Below are 21385 nucleotides of genomic sequence, written 5' to 3'. Positions count from 1 at the left end.
GTAATCAAGGTATAAAACAATTGTTATTTTCAAATCCAATCTCATTTTGGGCTTAGTTGTGGTCGATTTGCAGTGTAAAAATAATAGTAATAATTTTCCGCCCGACCATTCGCTCAGACAAAAATCGTCCTGTGGCTGAATCTAGTTCCATGCCTAGAGAATGTGTTAGCTTCCTGTACAAATTATCTCTAAAGACAGTCACAAAGGCAATAATCAAGTGATGTTAAGTCCATTTCCTTGTTCAATGAGCAGCTCGGCTAAAGGTAATTGGTAGTGGGACAAACAAACACACAAGCCAAGATTACAGAGGAGCTGAAGAGGGATGCCTTAATAGATGTTCAGGTTTAGACGCCAGACTGATAAGCTTTGTCCCAAACTGCACCCTATTCCCTATCTAATGCACTACTTTTACCTAGAGCCATATGGGCCCTGGTCATTTGTAGTGCACTACATAGCAAGCAGGGGGCCATTTGGGACCGTGGTCTGCCACTCCCGCACCCACCCCACCATCACCCTCACCCTCCCTATCTCCATGTACCCACACATTACTTAAGGAGAATCTCCCCTTAAACATTTGGTGGCAAAGATCATTAAAACCTTCAAAGGGGTTTGAGAGTAGCTGGAGAGAGTGGGGGGATGGATTGAGGGAGTGAAAGGGGGTGGGGGTATGCAGTATTCACAGTATTCAATAGTAATCCTCTTAAGGTAAAATATCTCCTAAAAATATAAATAACTTGTATTAAGCCTTTTTTTGGGGTTAAAAAAAGCACATCTGCTAATGATGTTAAAAATTTTAGCTTGGTAAAAAGAAACAAAAACCCACATTTAAAGTGAATGATCACTCAATTAAGATATTTAGGTTTGCTTAGACTTCACTTTTTGCAGCATAAAATTATTGATAACCTTAATAATGAAAGAAGAGTCATAGTGGTGATGGTAACAACAGAAGAGTCATAGTAGTGATGGTAACAACAGAAGAGTCATAGTAATGATGGTAACAACAGAAGAGTCATAGTAGTGATGGTAACAACAGAAGAGTCATAGTAGTGATGGTAACAACAGAAGAGTCATGGTAGTGATGGTAACAACAGAAGAGTCATAGTAATGATGGTAACAACAGAAGAGTCATAGTAGTGATGGTAACAACAGAAGAGTCATAGTAGTGATGGTAACAACAGAAGAGTCATAGTAGTGATGGTAACAACAGAAGAGTCATGGTAGTGATGGTAACAGCAGAAGAGTCGTAGTAGTGATGGTAACAACAGAAGGGTCATAGTAGTGATGGTAACAACAGAAGGGTCATAGTAGTGATGGTAACAACAGAAGAGTCATAGTAGTGATGGTAACAACAGAAGAGTCATAGTAGTGATGGTAACAACAGAAGAGTCATAGTAGTGATGGTAACAGCAGAAGAGTCATAGTAATGATGGTAACAGCAGAAGAGTCATAGTAATGATGGTAACAACAGAAGGGTCATAGTAGTGATGGTAACAACAGACGTTTAATAGTAGTGATGGTAACAACAGAAGTTATATAGTAGTGATGGTAACAACAGAAGCTATATAGTAGTGATGGTAACAACAGACGTTTAATAGTAGTGATGGTAACAACAGAAGCTATATAGTAGTGATGGTAACAACAGACGTTTAATAGTAGTGATGGTAACAACAGAAGCTATATAGTAGTGATGGTAACAACAGACGTTTAATAGTAGTGATGGTAACAACAGAAGAGTCATAGTAGTAATGGTAACAACAGAAGAGTTATAGTAGTGATGGTAACAACAGAAGGGTCACAGTAGTGATGGTAACAACAGAAGAGTCATAGTAGTGATGGTAACAACAGAAGGGTCATAGTAGTGATGGTAACAACAGAAGGGTCATAGTAGTGATGGTAACAACAGAAGAGTCATAGTAGTGATGGTAACAACAGAAGGGTCACAGTAGTGATGGTAACAACAGAAGAGTCACAGTAGTGATGGTAACAACAGAAGAGTCATAGTAGTGATGGTAACAACAGAAGAGTCATAGTAGTGATGGTAACAACAGAAGAGTCATAGTAGTGATGGTAACAGCAGAAGAGTCATAGTAGTGATGGTAACAACAGAAGGGTCATAGTAGTGATGGTAACAGCAGAAGGGTCATAGTAGTGATGGTAACAACAGAAGCTATATAGTAGTGATGGTAACAACAGAAGGGTCATAGTAGTGATGGTAACAACAGAAGCTATATAGTAGTGATGGTAACAACAGACGTTTAATAGTAGTGATGGTAACAACAGAAGCTATATAGTAGTGATGGTAACAACAGAAGTTATATAGTAGTGATGGTAACAACAGAAGCTATATAGTAGTGATGGTAACAACAGAAGGGTCACAGTAGTGATGGTAACAACAGAAGAGTCACAGTAGTGATGGTAACAACAGAAGAGTCATAGTAGTGATGGTAACAACAGAAGCTATATAGTAGTGATGGTAACAACAGAAGGGTCACAGTAGTGATGGTAACAACAGAAGAGTCACAGTAGTGATGGTAACAACAGAAGAGTCATAGTAGTGATGGTAACAACAGAAGCTATATAGTAGTGATGGTAACAACAGAAGGGTCACAGTAGTGATGGTAACAACAGAAGAGTCATAGTAGTGATGGTAACAACAGAAGTTATATAGTAGTGATGGTAACAACAGAAGCTATATAGTAGTGATGGTAACAACAGAAGGGTCACAGTAGTGATGGTAACAACAGAAGTTATATAGTAGTGATGGTAACAACAGAAGTTATATAGTAGTGATGGTAACAACAGAAGTTATATAGTAGTGATGGTAACAACAGAAGTTATATAGTAGTGATGGTAACAACAGAAGTTATATAGTAGTGATGGTAACAACAGAAGTTATATAGTAGTGATGGTAACAACAGAAGTTATATAGTAGTGATGGTAACAACAGAAGTTATATAGTAGTGATGGTAACAACAGAAGTTATATAGTAGTGATGGTAACAACAGAAGTTATATAGTAGTGATGGTAACAACAGAAGTTATATAGTAGTGATGGTAACAACAGAAGCTATATAGTAGTGATGGTAACAACAGAAGGGTCACAGTAGTGATGGTAACAACAGAAGAGTCACAGTAGTGATGGTAACAACAGAAGCTATATAGTAGTGATGGTAACAACAGAAGCTATATAGTAGTGATGGTAACAACAGACGTTTAATAGTAGTGATGGTAACAACAGACGTTTAATAGTAGTGATGGTAACAACAGAAGCTATATAGTAGTGATGGTAACAACAGAAGCTATATAGTAGTGATGGTAACAACAGAAGGGTCATAGTAGTGATGGTAACAACAGAAGGGTCACAGTAGTGATGGTAACAACAGAAGAGTCATAGTAGTGATGGTAACAACAGAAGCTATATAGTAGTGATGGTAACAACAGAAGCTATATAGTAGTGATGGTAACAACAGAAGCTATATAGTAGTGATGGTAACAACAGAAGCTATATAGTAGTGATGGTAACAACAGAAGCTATATAGTAGTGATGGTAACAACAGAAGGGTCATAGTAGTGATGGTAACAACAGAAGGGTCACAGTAGTGATGGTAACAACAGAAGAGTCATAGTAGTGATGGTAACAACAGAAGGGTCATAGTAGTGATGGTAAGAACAGACGTTTAATAGTAGTGATGGTAACAACAGACGTTTAATAGTAGTGATGGTAACAACAGAAGCTATATAGTAGTGATGGTAACAACAGACGTTTAATAGTAGTGATGGTAACAACAGAAGCTATATAGTAGTGATGGTAACAACAGAAGCTATATAGTAGTGATGGTAACAACAGAAGTTATATAGTAGTGATGGTAACAACAGAAGCTATATAGTAGTGATGGTAACAACAGACGTTTAATAGTAGTGATGGTAACAACAGAAGCTATATAGTAGTGATGGTAACAACAGAAGCTATATAGTAGTGATGGTAACAACAGACGTTTAATAGTAGTGATGGTAACAACAGAAGCTATATAGTAGTGATGGTAACAACAGACGTTTAATAGTAGTGATGGTAACAACAGACGTTTAATAGTAGTGATGGTAACAACAGAAGCTATATAGTAGTGATGGTAACAACAGACGTTTAATAGTAGTGATGGTAACAACAGAAGCTATATAGTAGTGATGGTAACAACAGAAGTTATATAGTAGTGATGGTAACAACAGAAGCTATATAGTAGTGATGGTAACAACAGACGTTTAATAGTAGTGATGGTAACAACAGAAGCTATATAGTAGTGATGGTAACAACAGAAGCTATATAGTAGTGATGGTAACAACAGAAGAGTCATAGTAGTGATGGTAACAACAGACGTTTAATAGTAGTGATGGTAACAACAGACGTTTAATAGTAGTGATGGTAACAACAGAAGCTATATAGTAGTGATGGTAACAACAGACGTTTAATAGTAGTGATGGTAACAACAGACGTTTAATAGTAGTGATGGTAACAACAGAAGCTATATAGTAGTGATGGTAACAACAGACGTTTAATAGTAGTGATGGTAACAACAGAAGCTATATAGTAGTGATGGTAACAACAGAAGCTATATAGTAGTGATGGTAACAACAGAAGCTATATAGTAGTGATGGTAACAACAGAAGCTATATAGTAGTGATGGTAACAACAGAAGCTATATAGTAGTGATGGTAACAACAGACGTTTAATAGTAGTGATAGTGATACAGTTGTTGTTCTCCTAATTACATCGGTGGCTTCTGTTAAAGCAATTTGACAAACAAACAGTCATTAGTCCCAGTTATGGTTTTTTATTACAGTTGTAAATGGTGAGTGTTTGAAGACTGTAGCATTGTAATTAAAATACCTTCATTTCCCTTGAGGTGGAAATGGTAAGACTCTACTGACTAGTGCTTTTATGACATCCCTCCATTATACCCCTTTTAGTGGAACTACAGGGAGCTTCTTTACAGTTGGTTCGCTGGCTTACCCTTAATTAGCTTCAAGTTATGATCTCGGCACTGACTCTGTGTGTGTGTCTCGGTAGGTGTGTGGGTGCGGAGTCTGATTATTTGAACTACAAGTGTAGTTCCATGTCAACCCCATGTTCTAATGTATGTGTACATGGTGGCCTACATTTCCCATAAACCTCCCCCTTCTGTCTCTCTCTATAGGTCTCTCCAAGACCTGTCCAAGCAGACAGAGTTGCCGTACGGGACAGTGTTGGACTCGGCTGTGTACGAGCAGGTGCGCAGTAAGGCCATGAACCCCTTTGAGAGGGACCCCATGTACTCCCAGATGTGGCGCATGATCAACCGCACCGGAGGGGCCGAAAACAACGTGGACGAGTCCAAGGAGGGCATCCGCAAGGTACACCACTTTACATGGTCTACACCAGGGCTGCCCAACCCGCTTCCTGGAGATCTACTGTCCTGTAGGTTTTCAGTCCAACCCTATTCCTGGAGATCTACTGTCCTGTAGGTTTTCAGCCCAACCCGCTTCCTGGAGATCTACTGTCCTGTAGGTTATCAGTCCAACCCTATTCCTGGAGATCTACTGTCCTGTGGGTTTCAGTCCAACCCTATTCCTGGAGATCTACTGTCCTGTAGGTTTTCAGCCCAACCCGCTTCCTGGAGATCTACTGTCCTGTAGGTTTTCAGTCCAACCCTATTCCTGGAGATCTACTGTCCTGTAGGTTTTCAGCCCAACCCGCTTCCTGGAGATCTACTGTCCTGTAGGTTTTCAGTCCAACCCTATTCCTGGAGATCTACTGTCCTGTAGGTTTTCAGTCCAACCCTATTCCTGGAGATCTACTGTCCTGTAGGTTATCAGTCCAACCCTCTTCCTGGAGATCTACTGTCCTGTAGGTTTTCAGCCCAACCCGCTTCCTGGAGATCTACTGTCCTGTAGGTTTTCAGTCCAACCCTCTTCCTGGAGATCTACTGTCCTGTAGGTTTTCAGCCCAACCCTGTTCCTGGAGATCTACTGTCCTGTAGGTTTTCAGTCCAACCCTCTTCCTGGAGATCTACTGTCCTGTAGGTTTTCAGCCCAACCCTCTTCCTGGAGATCTACTGTCCTGTAGGTTTTCAGCCCAACCCTGTTCCTGGAGATCTACTGTCCTGTAGGTTTTCAGTCCAACCCTGTTCCTGGAGATCTACTGTCCTGTAGGTTTTCAGCCCAACCCGCTTCCTGGAGATCTACTGTCCTGTAGGTTTTCAGCCCAACCCTGTTCCTGGAGATCTACTGTCCTGTAGGTTTTCAGCCCAACCCTATTCCTGGAGATCTACTGTCCTGTAGGTTATCAGTCCAACCCTCTTCCTGGAGATCTACTGTCCTGTAGGTTTTCAGCCCAACCCTGTTCCTGGAGATCTACTGTCCTGTAGGTTTTCAGTCTAATCCTCTTCCTGGAGATCTACTGTCCTGTAGGTTTCAGTCCAACCCTAATATAGCATATCTGATTCAGCTAGTGAAGGTCTTGTTGAGCAGCTAATTAGTAGAATCATGTGTGTTAAATTAGGGTTGGACTGAAACCCACAGGACGGTAGATCTCCAGGAACAGGGTTGGGCAGCCCTGGTCTATGACATTTAGCAGATGGTTTTATCCAATGGTACGTACAGTACAGTGAGTGAGTATATACTAGTATGTGTGAACCCGGTTGAACGATGTAGTGTGTGAACCCACAAACCTAACATGACACAAACCTGTCATTGCTAGCGTCATACTCTTACCAACTGAGGCACACGAGAACACGTGTCCTGGTGTGTCCTAAACGTACTAATCATTCATGCGTTTCATAGGGTTTTATATATCTCCTCTGGCTGGGTGACATGTGTTGTACATGTGTTCATTATTCTGCCCTAACAAGCAAAAAGGCAGTAACTGCTCATAGTGTGGAACTGAGAAAAATTGCTTTTATTTACCTTGATTTCACAGTAACGTCATGCAGTTACTGCTAACACGACCCCCATTTTCTCCAAAACACAATAGAGGCAGGATACTTGTCCACATGATCAAGCATGTATTTAATGTAGCAAAAATGGCATTATCTCATTTTAGACCAAATGAGCAGAAGTACTTTTTTGCTCGGTAGCTTGTTACCCTACAACTACAGACACAATCCTAACATGTGAGAGAGACAGAGGGGAGAGGTTGGACTCTAAACAATGCCTGTGAGATATGCATGGTTTAGCACTCCATCCCCTAAATGATGACTTAGTACCATAAGTGCCTGGTACAGGTACATAAATGTGTCATTTGTTATCTCTCAATATAAATGTAGAATTGTATAGATAATCCCGGGTGTTCTTTTATTTTCGTAGAAAATATTTTCATTCGTAAATTGGACCCGACGTAGGTTTGCAACCCAAATGGCAACCTGTTCCCTATTTAGTGCAATACTTTTGACCAGGACTCATAGGGCTCTGGTTTAAAGCAGTACACTATATAGAGAGTATGTTGCCATTTGGGATGCACACTTGGTAGCAGCAATTAAAGCGATGGTAAATTAGTGAATTATGGCTTCAAGCCTTCGACTCCTCGACATAAAGATTATTAGGGCTGAATAGCTTGGTTTCATGAATTAGTCCGCGTTTTATTGGGATGATCAGCACTCCCAGGTGCTCGGATAAATATTGCATGACAAGGGTGACACCCCCGGAGTAGCAGACAAGTACAACAACTATGAAGCTTAATGCAAGCCGTCATTCCCACTGCACTCTTACTCTCCATGTATTTGTCTCTCTTAGTATCTTCCCCCTCCCTTTATCACCGGGCTGTAGGCTCAACACCTCCCTCTAGTGGAATATTTGTGTCCCTGACTCGATCCCATGCAGGACAAGTTTGCCTCTCCTAACCCAGAATCGTTCTATTTCTTTTAAATCCATTTTTAAAGGATTTGTTTAATTCAGTTTGTCTGTTTGTTTGCAAGTGGTATCTCTGGAAATCAGTATCTTCTGTCAGGAGGGCCAGTGAGTCCAGCAGCCCTCCTTTGGTCCCCTATAGTTTGTTTTGTGGATCTATTTTTCCTTCTCGTATCCGATGTCCTGTCGGTCGAGTGTTGACAGTTCTATGTTCCACACACTGTCAATAAACCTCTCAGAATCTAAGTCCCAGGCACTATGGATTTTCTCCCCAACACTGTTCAGATTGCAATCATTGTAGCAGAATAATATTATCTGTCAGACCCACTGTGTTTATCTTATCAGGAATATATAGCAGAGCCCTGAAGGACATTACGTTAGGGGTAGCAATGCCAATCTCCGCCACTTCAGTCTAAACTCAGAACGTTCAATAGACTTTTAGATTCCACATCTATTCTTGATATCACAGCCATTTGCAATATATGCTCAGAACATTCAATACTCTTGTATATGTTCCACTTGTTTTTGATATCACAGCCATTTGCCTAGTAGGATGTGAATGCCAATCAATGTTATGCGATGTCATTGCAGTCCATAGGGAACCATACTCCTGTATAAGGTTTTCACTGATATTTCATCAACGTACATGAAATTCCTGTTCATTAGTAAAAAAAAAAAAAAAAAAAAAAAATGTAAACACTTTTAACATGGATAAATACAGTGCATCTGGAAAGTATTCAGACCCCTTGACTTTTTACACATTTTGTTACGTTACAGCCTTCTTCTAAATGGATTACATTAATTGTTTTGCTCATCAATCTACACACAATACCCCATAATGACAAAGTGAAAACAGGTTTTTAGAATTTTTTGCAAATGTATTAAAAATAAAAAAAACATACCTTATTTACATATGTATTCAGACCCTTTGTTATGACACTTGAAATTGAGCTCAGGTGTATTCTGTTTCCATTGATCATCTTTAAGATGTTTCTACAACTTGATTGGAATCCACCTGTGGTAAATTCTATTGATTGGACATGATTTGGAAAGGCACACACCTGTCTATAAAAGGTCCTACAGTTGACAGTGCATGTCAGAGCAAAAACCAAGCCATGAGGTTGAAGGAATTGTCCGTAGAGCTCCGAGACAGGATTGCGTTGAGGCACAGATCTGGGGAAGGGTACAAAAAACTTCTGCAGCATTGAAGGTCCCCAAGAACACATTGGCCTCCATCATTCTTAAATGGAAGACGTTTTGAACCACCGAGACTTCCTAGGGCTGGCCGCCCGGCCAAACTGGGCAATCGGGGGAAAGGGGCCTTGGTCAGGGAGGTGACCAAGAACCCGATGTTAATTTTGACAGAGCCCCAGAGTTCCTCTGTGGAGATGTGAGAACCTTCCAGAGGGACAATCATCTCTGCAGCACTCCAGCAATCAGGCCTTTGTGGTAGAGTGGCCAGATAGAAGCCACTCCTCAGTAAAAGGCACATGACAGCCCACTTGGAGTTTGCCAAAAGACACCTAAAGGACTCTCAGACCATGAAAAACAAGATTCTCGGGTCTGATGAAACCAAGACGGAATGCTTTGGCCTGAATGCCAAGCGTGACGTCTGGAGGAAACCTTGCACCAGTCCTACAGTGATGCATGGTGGTGGCAGTATCATGCTGTTGGGATGTTTTTTTCAGAGGCAGGGACTGAGAGACTAGTCAGTATCGAGGGAAAGAAGAACAGAGCAAATTACAGAGAGAGCCTTGATGATTTTTGTATTTGAAGCAGCTACTCTTCCTGGGGTCCGGCAAGTTACCTGGTGTGGAATAGAGTTCCATGTAGTCATGGCTCTATGTAGTACTGTGTGCCTCCCACAGTCTGTTCTGGACTTGGGGACTGTCAAAAAACCTCTGGTGGCATGTGTTGTTCCCCGGGCGCTAAAGACGTGGGTGTCAATTATGCAGCCCCCCCGCACCACTCTGATTCAGAGGGGTTGGGTTGAATTATGGCAGCCCCCCCGCACCACTCTGATTCAGAGGGGTTGGGTTGAATTATGGCAGCCCCCCCGCACCACTCTGATTCAGAGGGGTTGGGTTGAAATGAGGAAGACACATTTCAGTTGAAGGCATTCAGCTGTACAACTGACTAGGTATCCCCTTGTTTCTTCTTCTTTTTACTCAGTTTAGTCACATGATTTCTCAATTTGCAGTACGTTTGCCAATCGGTTGTGCAGCCAGAGTTATATGCCATTCCTTTTGCCTCATCCCTCTCAACCATACATTTTTTCAATTCTTCATCAATCCACGGGGATTTAACAGTTTTTACAGTCATTTTCTTAAAGGGTGCATGCTTATTACTGGGATAAGCAATTTCATAAATGTGTCAAGTGCAACGTCTGTTTGCTCCCCATTACACACCACGGACCAACAAATATTCTTTACATCAACAACATAGGAATCACTACAAAATGCCTAGTATGACCTCTTATACACTATATTAGGTCCAGCCTTTGGAACTTTTCCTAGATATGGCTATTATATTGTGATCACTACATCCGATGATCTGGATACCTGCTCCAGAATGCTCAGGACCTCAGACTGGGGCGAAGGTTCACCTTCCAACAGGACAACGACCCTCAGCACACAGCCAAGACACTACAGGAGTGGCTTCGGGACAAGTCTCTGAAGGTCCTTGAGTGGCCCAGCCAGAGCCCGGACTTGAACCTGATCGAACATCTCTGGAGAGACCTGAAAATAGCTGTGCAGCAACGCTCCCCATCCAACCTGACAGAGCCTGATAGGATCTGCAGAGAAGAATGGGAGAAACTCCCCAAATACAGGTGTGCCAAGCTTGTAGTGTCATATCCAAGAAGACTCAAGGCTGTAACCGCTGCCAAAGGAGCTTCAACAAAGTACTCAGTAAAGCGTCTGAATACTTATGTAAATGTATTATTTCAGGTTTTTATTTTTAATACATTTGCAAAAAAATTCTAAAAACCTGTTTTGGATTTGTCATTATGGGGTATTGTGTTTAGACTGATGAGGGGGGGGAAACAATGTTAGCCATTTTAGAATGAGGCTGTAACGTAACTAAATGTGTAAAAAGTCAAAAGGGATCTGAATACTTTCAGAATGCACTGTATATGTTTTATTAAATACTTTTGGCCTTTCCTGTAATGGCATTCCTCCTCCTCTTCAACCGAAAAGGAGGAGTAGTGATTGAACCAAGGCGCAGCGGGTTGTGAATACATCATTTAATAAAGACACGACAAAACAATGAAGACAGAAAATGACCTATACTTGAATAAACTACAAAATAACAAAACCGAAATGTATAGACAGACCTGAACAATACGAACTTACAAATAACGCGAAGAACGCATGAACAGGGAAAAATAGACTACACAAAAGAACGATGAACAAAACAAACCGAACAGTCCCGTATGGTGCGACAAACACTGACACAGGAGACAATCACCCACAAACAAACAGTGAGAAACAACCTCCCTATGTATGTCTCTCAATCAGAGGAAAACGAAAACACCTGTCTCTGATTGAGAGCCATACAAGGTCAATTAACCCTTTAACCCAACATAGAAACACAACACATAGAAATGCCCATCCAGCTCACGCCCTGAACAATAAACACATACAAAACAAGAGAAAACAGGTCAGGAACGTGACATAACCCCCCCCTTAAGGTGCGAACGCCGGGCGCACCAGCACAAAGTCTAGGGGAGGGTCTGGGTGGGCATCTGACCACGGTGGTGGCTCAGGCTCCGGACGCTGTCCCCACACCACCATAGTCACTCCCCGCTTCTGTATCCCCCTCCCAATGACCACCCTCCAACTAAACCCACCTAAATGAAGGGGCAGCACCGGGATAAGGGCCAGCACCGGGATAAGGGGCAGCACCGGGATAAGGGACAGCTCCGGGATAAGGGGCGGCAGCTCCGGGCTGAGGAACTCTGGCAGGTCCTGGCTGAGGGACTCTGGCAGGTCCTGGCTGAGGGACTCTGGCAGGTCCTGGCTGAGGGACTCTGGCAGGTCCTGGCTGAGGGACTCTGGCAGGTCCTGGCTGAGGGACTCTGGCAGGTCCTGGCTGGACGGCTCTGGCAGGTCCTGGCTGGACGGCTCTGGCAGGTCCTGGCTGGACGGCTCTGGCAGGTCCTGGCTGGACGGCTCTGGCAGGTCCTGGCTGGACGGCTCTGGCTGGTCCTGGCTGGACGGCTTTGGCAGGTCCTGGCTGGACGGCTCTGGCAGGTCCTGGCTGGACGGCTCTGGCAGGTCCTGGCTGGACGGCTCTGGCAGGTCCTGGCTGGACGGCTCTGGCAGGTCCTGGCTGGACGGCTCTGGCTGGTCCTGGCTGGACGGCTCTGGCTGGTCCTGGCTGGACGGCTCTGGACAGACGGGCAGCTCTGTAGGGAGGAGACGGAGAGGCAACCTGGTGCGTGGGGCTGCCACAGGACCCACCAGGCTGGAGAGACCTACAGAAGGCTTGATGTTCAGAGGAGGCACCTGAAGGACCGGGCTGTGGGGGAGCACTGGAGCTCTGGTGCGCAGCCTTTGCACCACTCCCCCAGGCTGGAGTACTATTCCAGCCCGTACCCTCCAGAGTGCAGGCACAGGTTGAACCGGGCTGTGGATGAGCACTGGAGATCTAGTGCCTACTACGCGCACCTCTCTCTTTGGCTCCACTCCCACATTTGCCCGGTACGAGCGAAGCGTAGGCATAGGACGTACTGCACCCTCCCAGCGCCCCGGAGACACAGCACGCAGAGCCGGCGCAGGATACCCTGGACCGAAACTGCGTACCGGAGACCAGACGCGCTGAGCAGGCACAACACGCCCCGGCTGGATGCCCACACTCACACGACACTTTCGGGGGGCTGCCCTATAGCGCACCGGGCTATGGGCACGCACTGGCGACACCGTGCGCTTAACCGCATAACACGGTGCCTGACCAGTAACGCGTTGCTTATAATAAGCACGAGGAGTGCGCTCAGGTCTGCTACCTGGCTTAGCCACACTCCTTTCTAGCCCCCCCCAAAAAAATTATGGGGCTGCCTCTCGTACCTGTCGCGCTGCCTTTCTGCTTTCCCATATCGCCGCCGCTCAGCTTTCGCTTCCTCCAGCTCAGCCTTGGGGCGGCGATACTCCCCAGCCTGCGCCCAGGGTCCGTCTCCGTTCAAGATCTCCTCCCAAGTCCAGGAGTCCTGGGTTTTCTCCCACTGCTGTCGCTGCCCTTTTCCTTGCTGCTTGATCCTAGGGTGGTGGGGGATTCTGTCACGATCGTCAAAGGTAGAGAGTGAGGACCAAGGCGCAGCATGTGGAAAATAAGCCATCTTCTTTTATTTCTCTACGAAGATGAACATGAAACAAAATACTTTAACAAACTAACAAAATAACAAAACTGACGAACGTGAAGCTACGAATGAACTAGTGCATACATGCAACATAGAACATCGACATAGACACAGCGACAATCACCCACAACGAACACTGTGAAACAACCTACCTAAATATGACTCTCAATTAGAGGAAAACGCCAAACACCTGCCTCTAATTAAGAGCCATACCAGGCAACCCTTAAACCAACATAGAAACAGAAAACATAGAATGCCCACCCCTCATATTACACCCACTTAATCTTTTGGGTAACATCGAGACAATCACCCACAAACAAACAGTGAGAAACAACCTCCCTATGTATGTCTCTCAATCAGAGGAAAACGAAAACACCTGTCTCTGATTGAGAGCCATACAAGGTCAATTAACCCTTTAACCCAACATATAACACAACACATAGAAATGCCCACCCAGCTCACGCCCTGACCAATAAACACATACAAAACAAGAGAAAACAGGTCAGGAACGTGACATTTCCAGTATACCCTGAAACACTACTCTAATAGTATGGTTCCAATCACTGGTCTTTCTCGAGCGGCCTGAATCCGAGGCTGTACAACTTCTCTTTTACTACGTCAGTGTCCTCCAGAGAAGGAAAATGGCCGCCAGTTCCACATATGTATGCTGCTCTGTCTGGACTAATGAGAGTAGCTATAAATATTATGCTAATAACTCAGGTTATGGTTAATCATCCTTGTGCTACTTGGTTCTTCCCTTGATGCAGGAGGAAATGGTAATGGCTAAGAGATAGACGGGAGGGAGGCAAGGAGAGGGAGATGGGAAGTGTCTTTGGCTGACTACGAATCAGGCCGTCCTTTACACTGCGGTGCTCAAAGTGATCTCAGTCATTTTTCTCAATGTGCCAACGTCATTATCAAGGGCTTATATTGCAAAGGCAGACAGACAGACAGGCGGGCGGGCGGGCGGGCGGGCGGGCGGACAGACAGACAGACAGACAGACAGACACAGGAGCAGAGCAGCTCATTGATATGCTCTGTATAAATAATGTCTCTCCCATTCTCACTGCATCACGCTGTTTAACATATTTCAATATGACAAGAAACTAATGAGGAAATGGGGGGGGGTGAGAGAGTAAATAAGTGCTTGTACAATGTGAACTCTTTTTCTTGCATCTGTTCTTCTCTTTTCTTTAATTCAATTATTCAACCACCACCACAGCTACCTTTAGTCACACACACTCTTTATGTCTTCATCTCCCTCCATCCCTCCCCCATCCATTGTTCTATCGCTATCACTCTGTCTGTCTGTCTGTCTGTCTGTCTGTCTGTCTGTCTGTCTGTCTGTCTGTCTGTCTGTCTGTCTGTCTGTCTGTCTGTCTCCCACTGTGTGTGCTCTCTGGAGTGGCTTGGTGCTCTGACAGCCTCTCTAACACCTGTTTACTCTGTCCAATGGCTCTCTTAAATCCCCCTCTGTGCCTGAGGGACCTGTAGCCCTATGGTGTGTGTATTTATGTGTGTGTAAAATGTTCCCGTGTGTGCGTTTGCCAGTCGTCAAGGGCTACAGGTCCGAGCTTGGCAGTTGCCAGGGTTACGGGCAATAGTGGGGCAGCTGTGGTAGATGACAGATGTGTATCATTGTGTGAACTGTCTCTGCAGATATTCAGTCACCAGCTCATATTTGACAGGTGGACAGAATACCAGGAACCTATCTCTGCAATATATCTGAGGCTACTGGTCTCTTACACAGACACTGTAAAACAGAACCTTCTAAGTCACTCAATGAAATTAGTACTGGTAATTTACAAAACAATGTGTTGCTTGGCTCAAAAACTAAGATAAGTTGAGTTATCCGAGCTGAGTATGCTTGACAGTGTTCTTCACTTTTGAAGGCCATGAATTAATGTCTTAAATCACTAAACTAGTTACATTTCACAGTGATATGTAATTAGATTTCAAACTTCAAACACATTTTCCTCAGTAATAATCGGGTTCCCACTTTTGATGCAGATAACAGTGTGACTTTGTTATCCTGTCCCTCAGAGTACTGAGAGAGGATGGGAGAGCGGGAGGGCAGGGTCTGGGGAGAATTTAGACTGGACATTAAAGGAGGAGGAGAGGGCCAAATGAAAGACATGATGGACCGATAGTGTGTAGCCAGCAGAGAGAGAGAGGCAGAGAGAGAGAGGCAGAGAGAGAGAGGCAGAGAGAGAGAGAGGCAGAGAGAGAGAGAGGCAGAGAGAGAAAGAGAGAGAGAGGGAGAGAGAGTGAGAGAGAGTGAGAGAGAGGGAGAGAGAGGGAGAGAGAGAAAGGGAGAGAGAGAAATGGAAAGAGAGGCAGAGAGAGAGAGAGAGAAAAAGGGAGAGAGAGAGAGTACGCGAGAGTTAGAGAGGCAAGATGGCGCCGACAGAGATGGTCGCCCATCTTCAAGTCCTTAGGAAACTATGCAGTAATTTTTTTATTATTTCTTACATTGTTAGAAAATCTTAAGTGTTATTACATACAGCCGGGAAGAACTATTGGATATAATAGCGAGGTCAACTTACCAACATTACGACCAGGAATACGTCTTTCTCGAAGTGGAGCTTTTGTTCGGCCCTCCATCCTGGACATTGGATCTAATCCCAGAGGCCGACCCAAAACAACGTGGTCGCCGCAGGAGAGGCAGATGGAGCTGCTTTCTGGTCAGACTTAGAAGGCGAGCACACCATCCACCGCTTCCGAGCATATTAGTCACCAATGTCCAGTCTCTAGACAGCAAGGTGGACGAAATTATGGCACGGGTTGCCTTCCAGAGAGAGATCAGAGATTGTAACATTCTCTGTTTCACGGAAACATGGCTCACTCGGGATATGTTGTCAGAGTCGGTACAGCCACCGGGTTTCTTCATGTGTCGCGCCGAAAGAAACATATATCTCTCTGGTAAGAAGATGGGCGGGGGTGTATGCCTCATGATTAACAACTCATTGTGTAACAATAACAATATACAGGAACTCAAGTGCTTTTATTCACCTGACCTAGAATTCCTTACGATCAAATGCAGACCACATTATCTCCCAAGAGAATTCTCTTAGATTATAGTCACAGCCGTGTATATCCGCCCCAAAGCAGATACCTTGACGGCCCTGAAAGAACTTCACTGGACTCGATGTAAACTGGAAACCATATATCCTGAGGCTGCATTTATTGAAGCTGGGGATTTTAACAAAGCTAATTTGAGAACAAGGCTACCTAAATTCTACCAGCACATTGACTGCTCGAGCAAATAACTGGACCACTGCTACTCTACCTTCCGGGATGCATACAAGGTCCTTCCCGCCCTCCCTGCGGCAAATCCGACCACGACTCCATCTTGCTCGTACCTTCCTATAGGCAGAAACTCAAACAGGATGTACCCATGACTTGAACCATTCAACGCTGCTCTGACCAATCAGAATCCATGCTTCAAGATTGTTTTGATCACGTGGACTGGAAAATGTTTCGGGAAGCCTCAGACAATAACATCGATTTATACGCTGACTCGGTGAGTGAGTTTATTAGGAAGTGCATTGGAGATGTTGTACCCACTGTGACTATTAAATCCTACCCCAACCAGGATAGACGGCATCATTTGCGCAAAACTGAAAGTGTGAACCACCGCATTCAACCATGGAAAGAGGTCGGGGAATATGGCCGAATATAAACAGAATATTAACAGTGTAGTTGTTCCCTCAAAATGGAGTCACAATTCAGCGGCCCAGACACAAGACGTATATGGCAGGGTCTACAGGCAATTACAAACTACAAAAAGACAACCAGCCAGGTCACAGACACCGACGTCTTGCTTCCAGACAAGCTAAACACCTTTTTTGCCCGCTTTGAGAATAATACAGTGCCACCGACGCTGCCTGCTACCAAGGACAGCCTGCTACCAAGGACCCCCCCCCCCTCCTTCTCCGTGGCCAACGTCAATAAGACGTTTAAACGTGTTAACCCTCGCAAGGCTGCTGGCCCAGACGGCATCCCTAGCCGCGTCCTCAGAGCATGCGCAAACCAGCTGGCTGGTGTGTGTTTACAGACATATTCAATCGCTCCCTATCCCAGTCTGTTGTCCCCACATGCTTCAAGATGGCTGCCATTGTTCCTGTACCAAGGAAGGCAAAGATAACTGAACAAATGACTATCGCCCCGTAGCACTCACTTCAGTCATCATGAAGTGCTTTGAGAGACTAGTCAAGGATCATATCACCTCCACCTTACCTGCCACCCTAGACCCACATCAGTTTGCGTACCGTCCCAACAGGTCCGCAGACGATGCAATCGCCATCACACTGCACACTGCCCTATCCCATCTGGACAAGAGGAATACCTATGGAAGAATGCTGTTTGTTGACTACAGCTCAGCATTCAACACCATAATACCCCCCAAACTCATCATTAAGCTCGAGGCCCTGGGTCTCAACCCCGCCCTGTGCAATTGGTTCCTGGACTTTCTGACGGGCCGCCCCCAGGTGGTGACAGTAGGAAACAACATTTCCACTTCGCTGATCCTCAACACTGGGGCCCCACAAGCCCCCTCCTGTACTCCCTGTTCACCCATGACTGCGTGGCCATGCACACCTCCAACTCAATCATCAAGTTTGCAGATGACATAACAGTAGTGGGCTTGATTACCAACAACGACGAGACAGTCTACAGGGATGAGGTGACGGCACTTGGAGTGTGGTGTCAGGAAAACAAACTCTCACTCAACATCAACAAAACAAAGGAGATGATTGTGGACTTCAGGAAACAGCAGGGAGCACCCCCCTTTCCACATCGACAGAAGAGTAGTGGAGAAGGTGGAACGTTTTAAGTTCCTCGGCGTACACATCACGGACAAACTGAAATGGTCCACCCACACAGACAGTGTGGTGAAGAAGGTGCAACAGCTCCTCTTCAACCTCAGGAAGCTGAAGAAATGTGGCTTGTCACCTAAAAGCCTTTTACAGATGTACACTTTTACAGATGCACAATTGAGAGCATCCTGTCGGGCTGTATCACCACCTGGTACGGCAACTGCACCGTCCTCAACTGCATGACTCTCCAGAGGGTAGTGCGGTCTGCACAACGCATCACCTGGGGCAAACTACCTGCCCTCCAGGACACCTACAGCACCCGATGTCACAGGAAGGCCAAAAAGATCAGCAAGGGCATCAACCACCCGAGCCACTGCCTGTTCACCACTTTACCATCCAGAAGAAGAGGTCAGTACAGGTGCATCAAAGCTGGGACCGAGAGACTGAAAAACAGCTTCTATCTCAATGCCACTGTTAAACAGCCATCACTAACATAGAGAGGCTGCTGCCAACATACAGACCCAAATCCCTGGCCACTTTAATAAATGGATCTCTAGTCACTTTAAACAATGCCACTTTAATAATATTTACATATCCTACATTACTCATCTCATATGTATATACTGTATTTCATACCATCTATTGTGTCTTGCCTATGCCACACGACCATCGCTCATCCGTACATATTCTTATTCCATCCCTTTACATGTGTGTGTATAATGTAGTTGTTGTGAATTTGTTGGATTACTTGTTAGATATTACTGCACTGTGGGAAGTAGAAGCACAAGCATTTCGCTACACTCGCATTAACATCTGCTAACTGTGTGTATGTGACAAATAAAATTGTATTTTATTTTGATTTGAGAAAGAGAAAGAGAGAGGGAGAGGGGGGGGGGGGAGATCGCGACTAGCCTGCACTGATCTCAGTCTGCTGATTGATTTAGTACTGGGATGGTTGCTAGGCATCTGAAGAACTGGCCTACAGTGCTGGAGCTGTAAGTGAAAGAGAGAAAGAATGTGAGAGAGAAAAAAGAGGGATGATACGGACACAGGGCTAAGATAGTAGACTAATAAAGGGAGTGTGTGTGTGTGTGTGTGTGTGTGTGTGTGTGTGTGTGTGTGTGTGTGTGTGTGTGTGTGTGTGTGTGTGTGTGTGTGTGTGTGTGTGTGTGTGTGTGTGTGTGTGTGTGTGTGTGTGTGTGTGTGTGTGTGTGTGTGTGTGTGTGTGTGTGTGAGAGAGAACGGGCTATGGCTGCTCTGTCGTGGACCCCGAGGTTCTGTTAAATGGACTGATCTGTCATTATGACTTAACACATCCAGCCGCTCGCCGCAGGAGTTTGTAATTATAAAACATGTAATAAGAAAGTCTATGAAAGTATAAGGACGAAAATTGCAATTAGGTGTGGGGGTTCGTTGGGAGGGTTGGGGGGATGGGTGGTATATTGTCCTGCAGTGAATAAGAGGAGGCTGAGGGAGGAGATATGTAAATTGATGGTGTATCGGGACACGGGAACTTTCACACATTCCTTTTCATCTTCTTCCCTCTCTCTGCTCTCCACTGCTCCCTAGCCATCCCCTGTATATCCACGTGTCCTGGAGAAGACCTGACTATCACGGAGGCGTGGTGGAGGTGCCGAGGGATGCTCCATAAGTCATGGATCCCAGTAATCTAAGATAGTTTGAGCTTCAGCCCTTTTTTCTGTGATATTTTGTTTCCACTGCAGAATACTGGGGCAATGAGTCTATTGAGACAGCTAATATGGATGCTATATTTTAGTATTTTTGGGATGCTACTGTGGGAAATATGATGTGTAATGGGCTAGTTATGCACTTTCATGGTCTTGATCTGTGCTGTCTGGGTTCTGGGTCTGCTCTCAAGGTTCAACCAGGCCATTGCAGTGCTGTGCAGTGCTGTGCAGTGCTGTGCTGTGCTGTGCAGTGCTGTGCCGTGTTTACATACAAAAAGGAACCTCGTACAGAGAAGTTGCTCTCCCACTGCTATCCACTGCAACTGATTAAAGCTACCTTGCCGCTGGTGTCTGCAAAAACTCTCTCGATTCTCTGTCTTCCATTTTGCACAGGGCATAATAGAAGTACAGGAAGCTTCGTTATTGTCCCCTTTTCCATCTTAGATCTTATGACAAACTTTAGTTTCTCCTGATTTGCCTAGTTACTGTCCCTTAAAATGTATCTTATAAATTGGTGTTTTTAACAAGCTTGTAGTGTTAATGTTTGCCATTTAAGCAAAAACAATGTTTTCTGTCATTCTATTCAGGTTGCATTATTTTTCCCTTTCCAAAGGACATTTGTATGTTTAGATGGTTGTGACACCCTTCCTTAACGAGACACTTTAGATAAATGCAGATTGTTACAAGATTAAAGGAGTTACTACTGGCGAAACCTACTGTAGCACAGAGGAAAAGGCAATCACAAAGGAGGAGAAAAGTTGCTCAAGCACAACTGCATAAATTGGGACGGGAAACATAAACGCAAGAACAATGAAGACAAAACATCCTTCTAAAAAGCAGCTTAATCTTGGCCGTCCAGACCAGTTTTTTCCAGCAAGATGTCCCAAATTGAATCATTACATTTCACAACGGTTTCCCCAGGAATAGAAGAAAAAGAGAATGGACTCCTCACTTTGTTTTGTGCCACGAGTTCAAGGATTGGATTGTAAATAAATTAAAAGACCAGGAGGCCATGGATCTGAGGGAGGATGGTGCAGGTCTTCCTCTCTACCAACGGCGTTGGTAGAAAGGAAGCCATTCTGTTTTCTCTCACACCCTCCACACATCTTTATCTCTGTCTGCCTGAGACAAGATGGCACCGGGCCAGGGCCTAATGGACTTTTGGATAAGGGAGACAACAATACAGATGTAGGATCTTAATTTGCTACTGCAGGAAAATAATCCAGCAGCAACGGAAAATGTCAAATATTATGTGGATTATAATTCATTGACGTTTTTGTAGGGGTTAATTGTTTTTGTTAGGGCAAATCAAGTCTGACATTTCAAAGTGGAAATTGAAAACTTTTAAGCATTTTTAAAACTCAAATACACTACAAATTTGCATATTCTACTCTGCAGGAACATTCCCAGCAACAAAATAATGATCAAATTAAGATCCTACATCTGTACTGTACATCGCAGCCCAATGCTCTGCTCTTCCATTCTCCCAGACACAGTTTAGCAAGGGGGAGATAACTGTAGCCTTAGGCCAGATTAGATCAAAGACAGAGAGGCTATAGCAGGGGTGTATTTGTTACACATATTCTGTTGCAAAACGTTTTGCAACAGAAACCGTTTACTCCAAACACTCTTCAACTTGACGTAAATGCC

The 21385-nt window shown here is 44.5% G+C and overlaps 1 protein-coding gene across 2 annotated transcripts in view; it reads left to right on the top strand.

The window, feature by feature from the left end:
* The window catches only part of LOC129853067 (glutamate receptor ionotropic, delta-2), a 691695-nt gene that overhangs the window by 608225 nt on the left and 62085 nt on the right, over nucleotides 1-21385 (top strand). For both annotated transcript variants that reach the window (XR_008759076.1, XM_055918729.1), the window contains exon 13: nucleotides 5189-5384. Coding sequence is in view for 1 of the 2 variants with exons in the window: in XM_055918729.1 (XP_055774704.1) it covers nucleotides 5189-5384 (196 nt within the window). In the remaining variant the exon portion in view is untranslated. The remainder of the gene's footprint in view (nucleotides 1-5188; nucleotides 5385-21385) is intronic.

Source organism: Salvelinus fontinalis, chromosome 4 (assembly GCF_029448725.1).
Source record: "Salvelinus fontinalis isolate EN_2023a chromosome 4, ASM2944872v1, whole genome shotgun sequence".
NCBI lineage: Eukaryota > Metazoa > Chordata > Actinopteri > Salmoniformes > Salmonidae > Salvelinus > Salvelinus fontinalis.
Note: the sequence above shows the minus strand (reverse complement) of the source record. Positions and strands in the feature narration are given on the sequence as shown.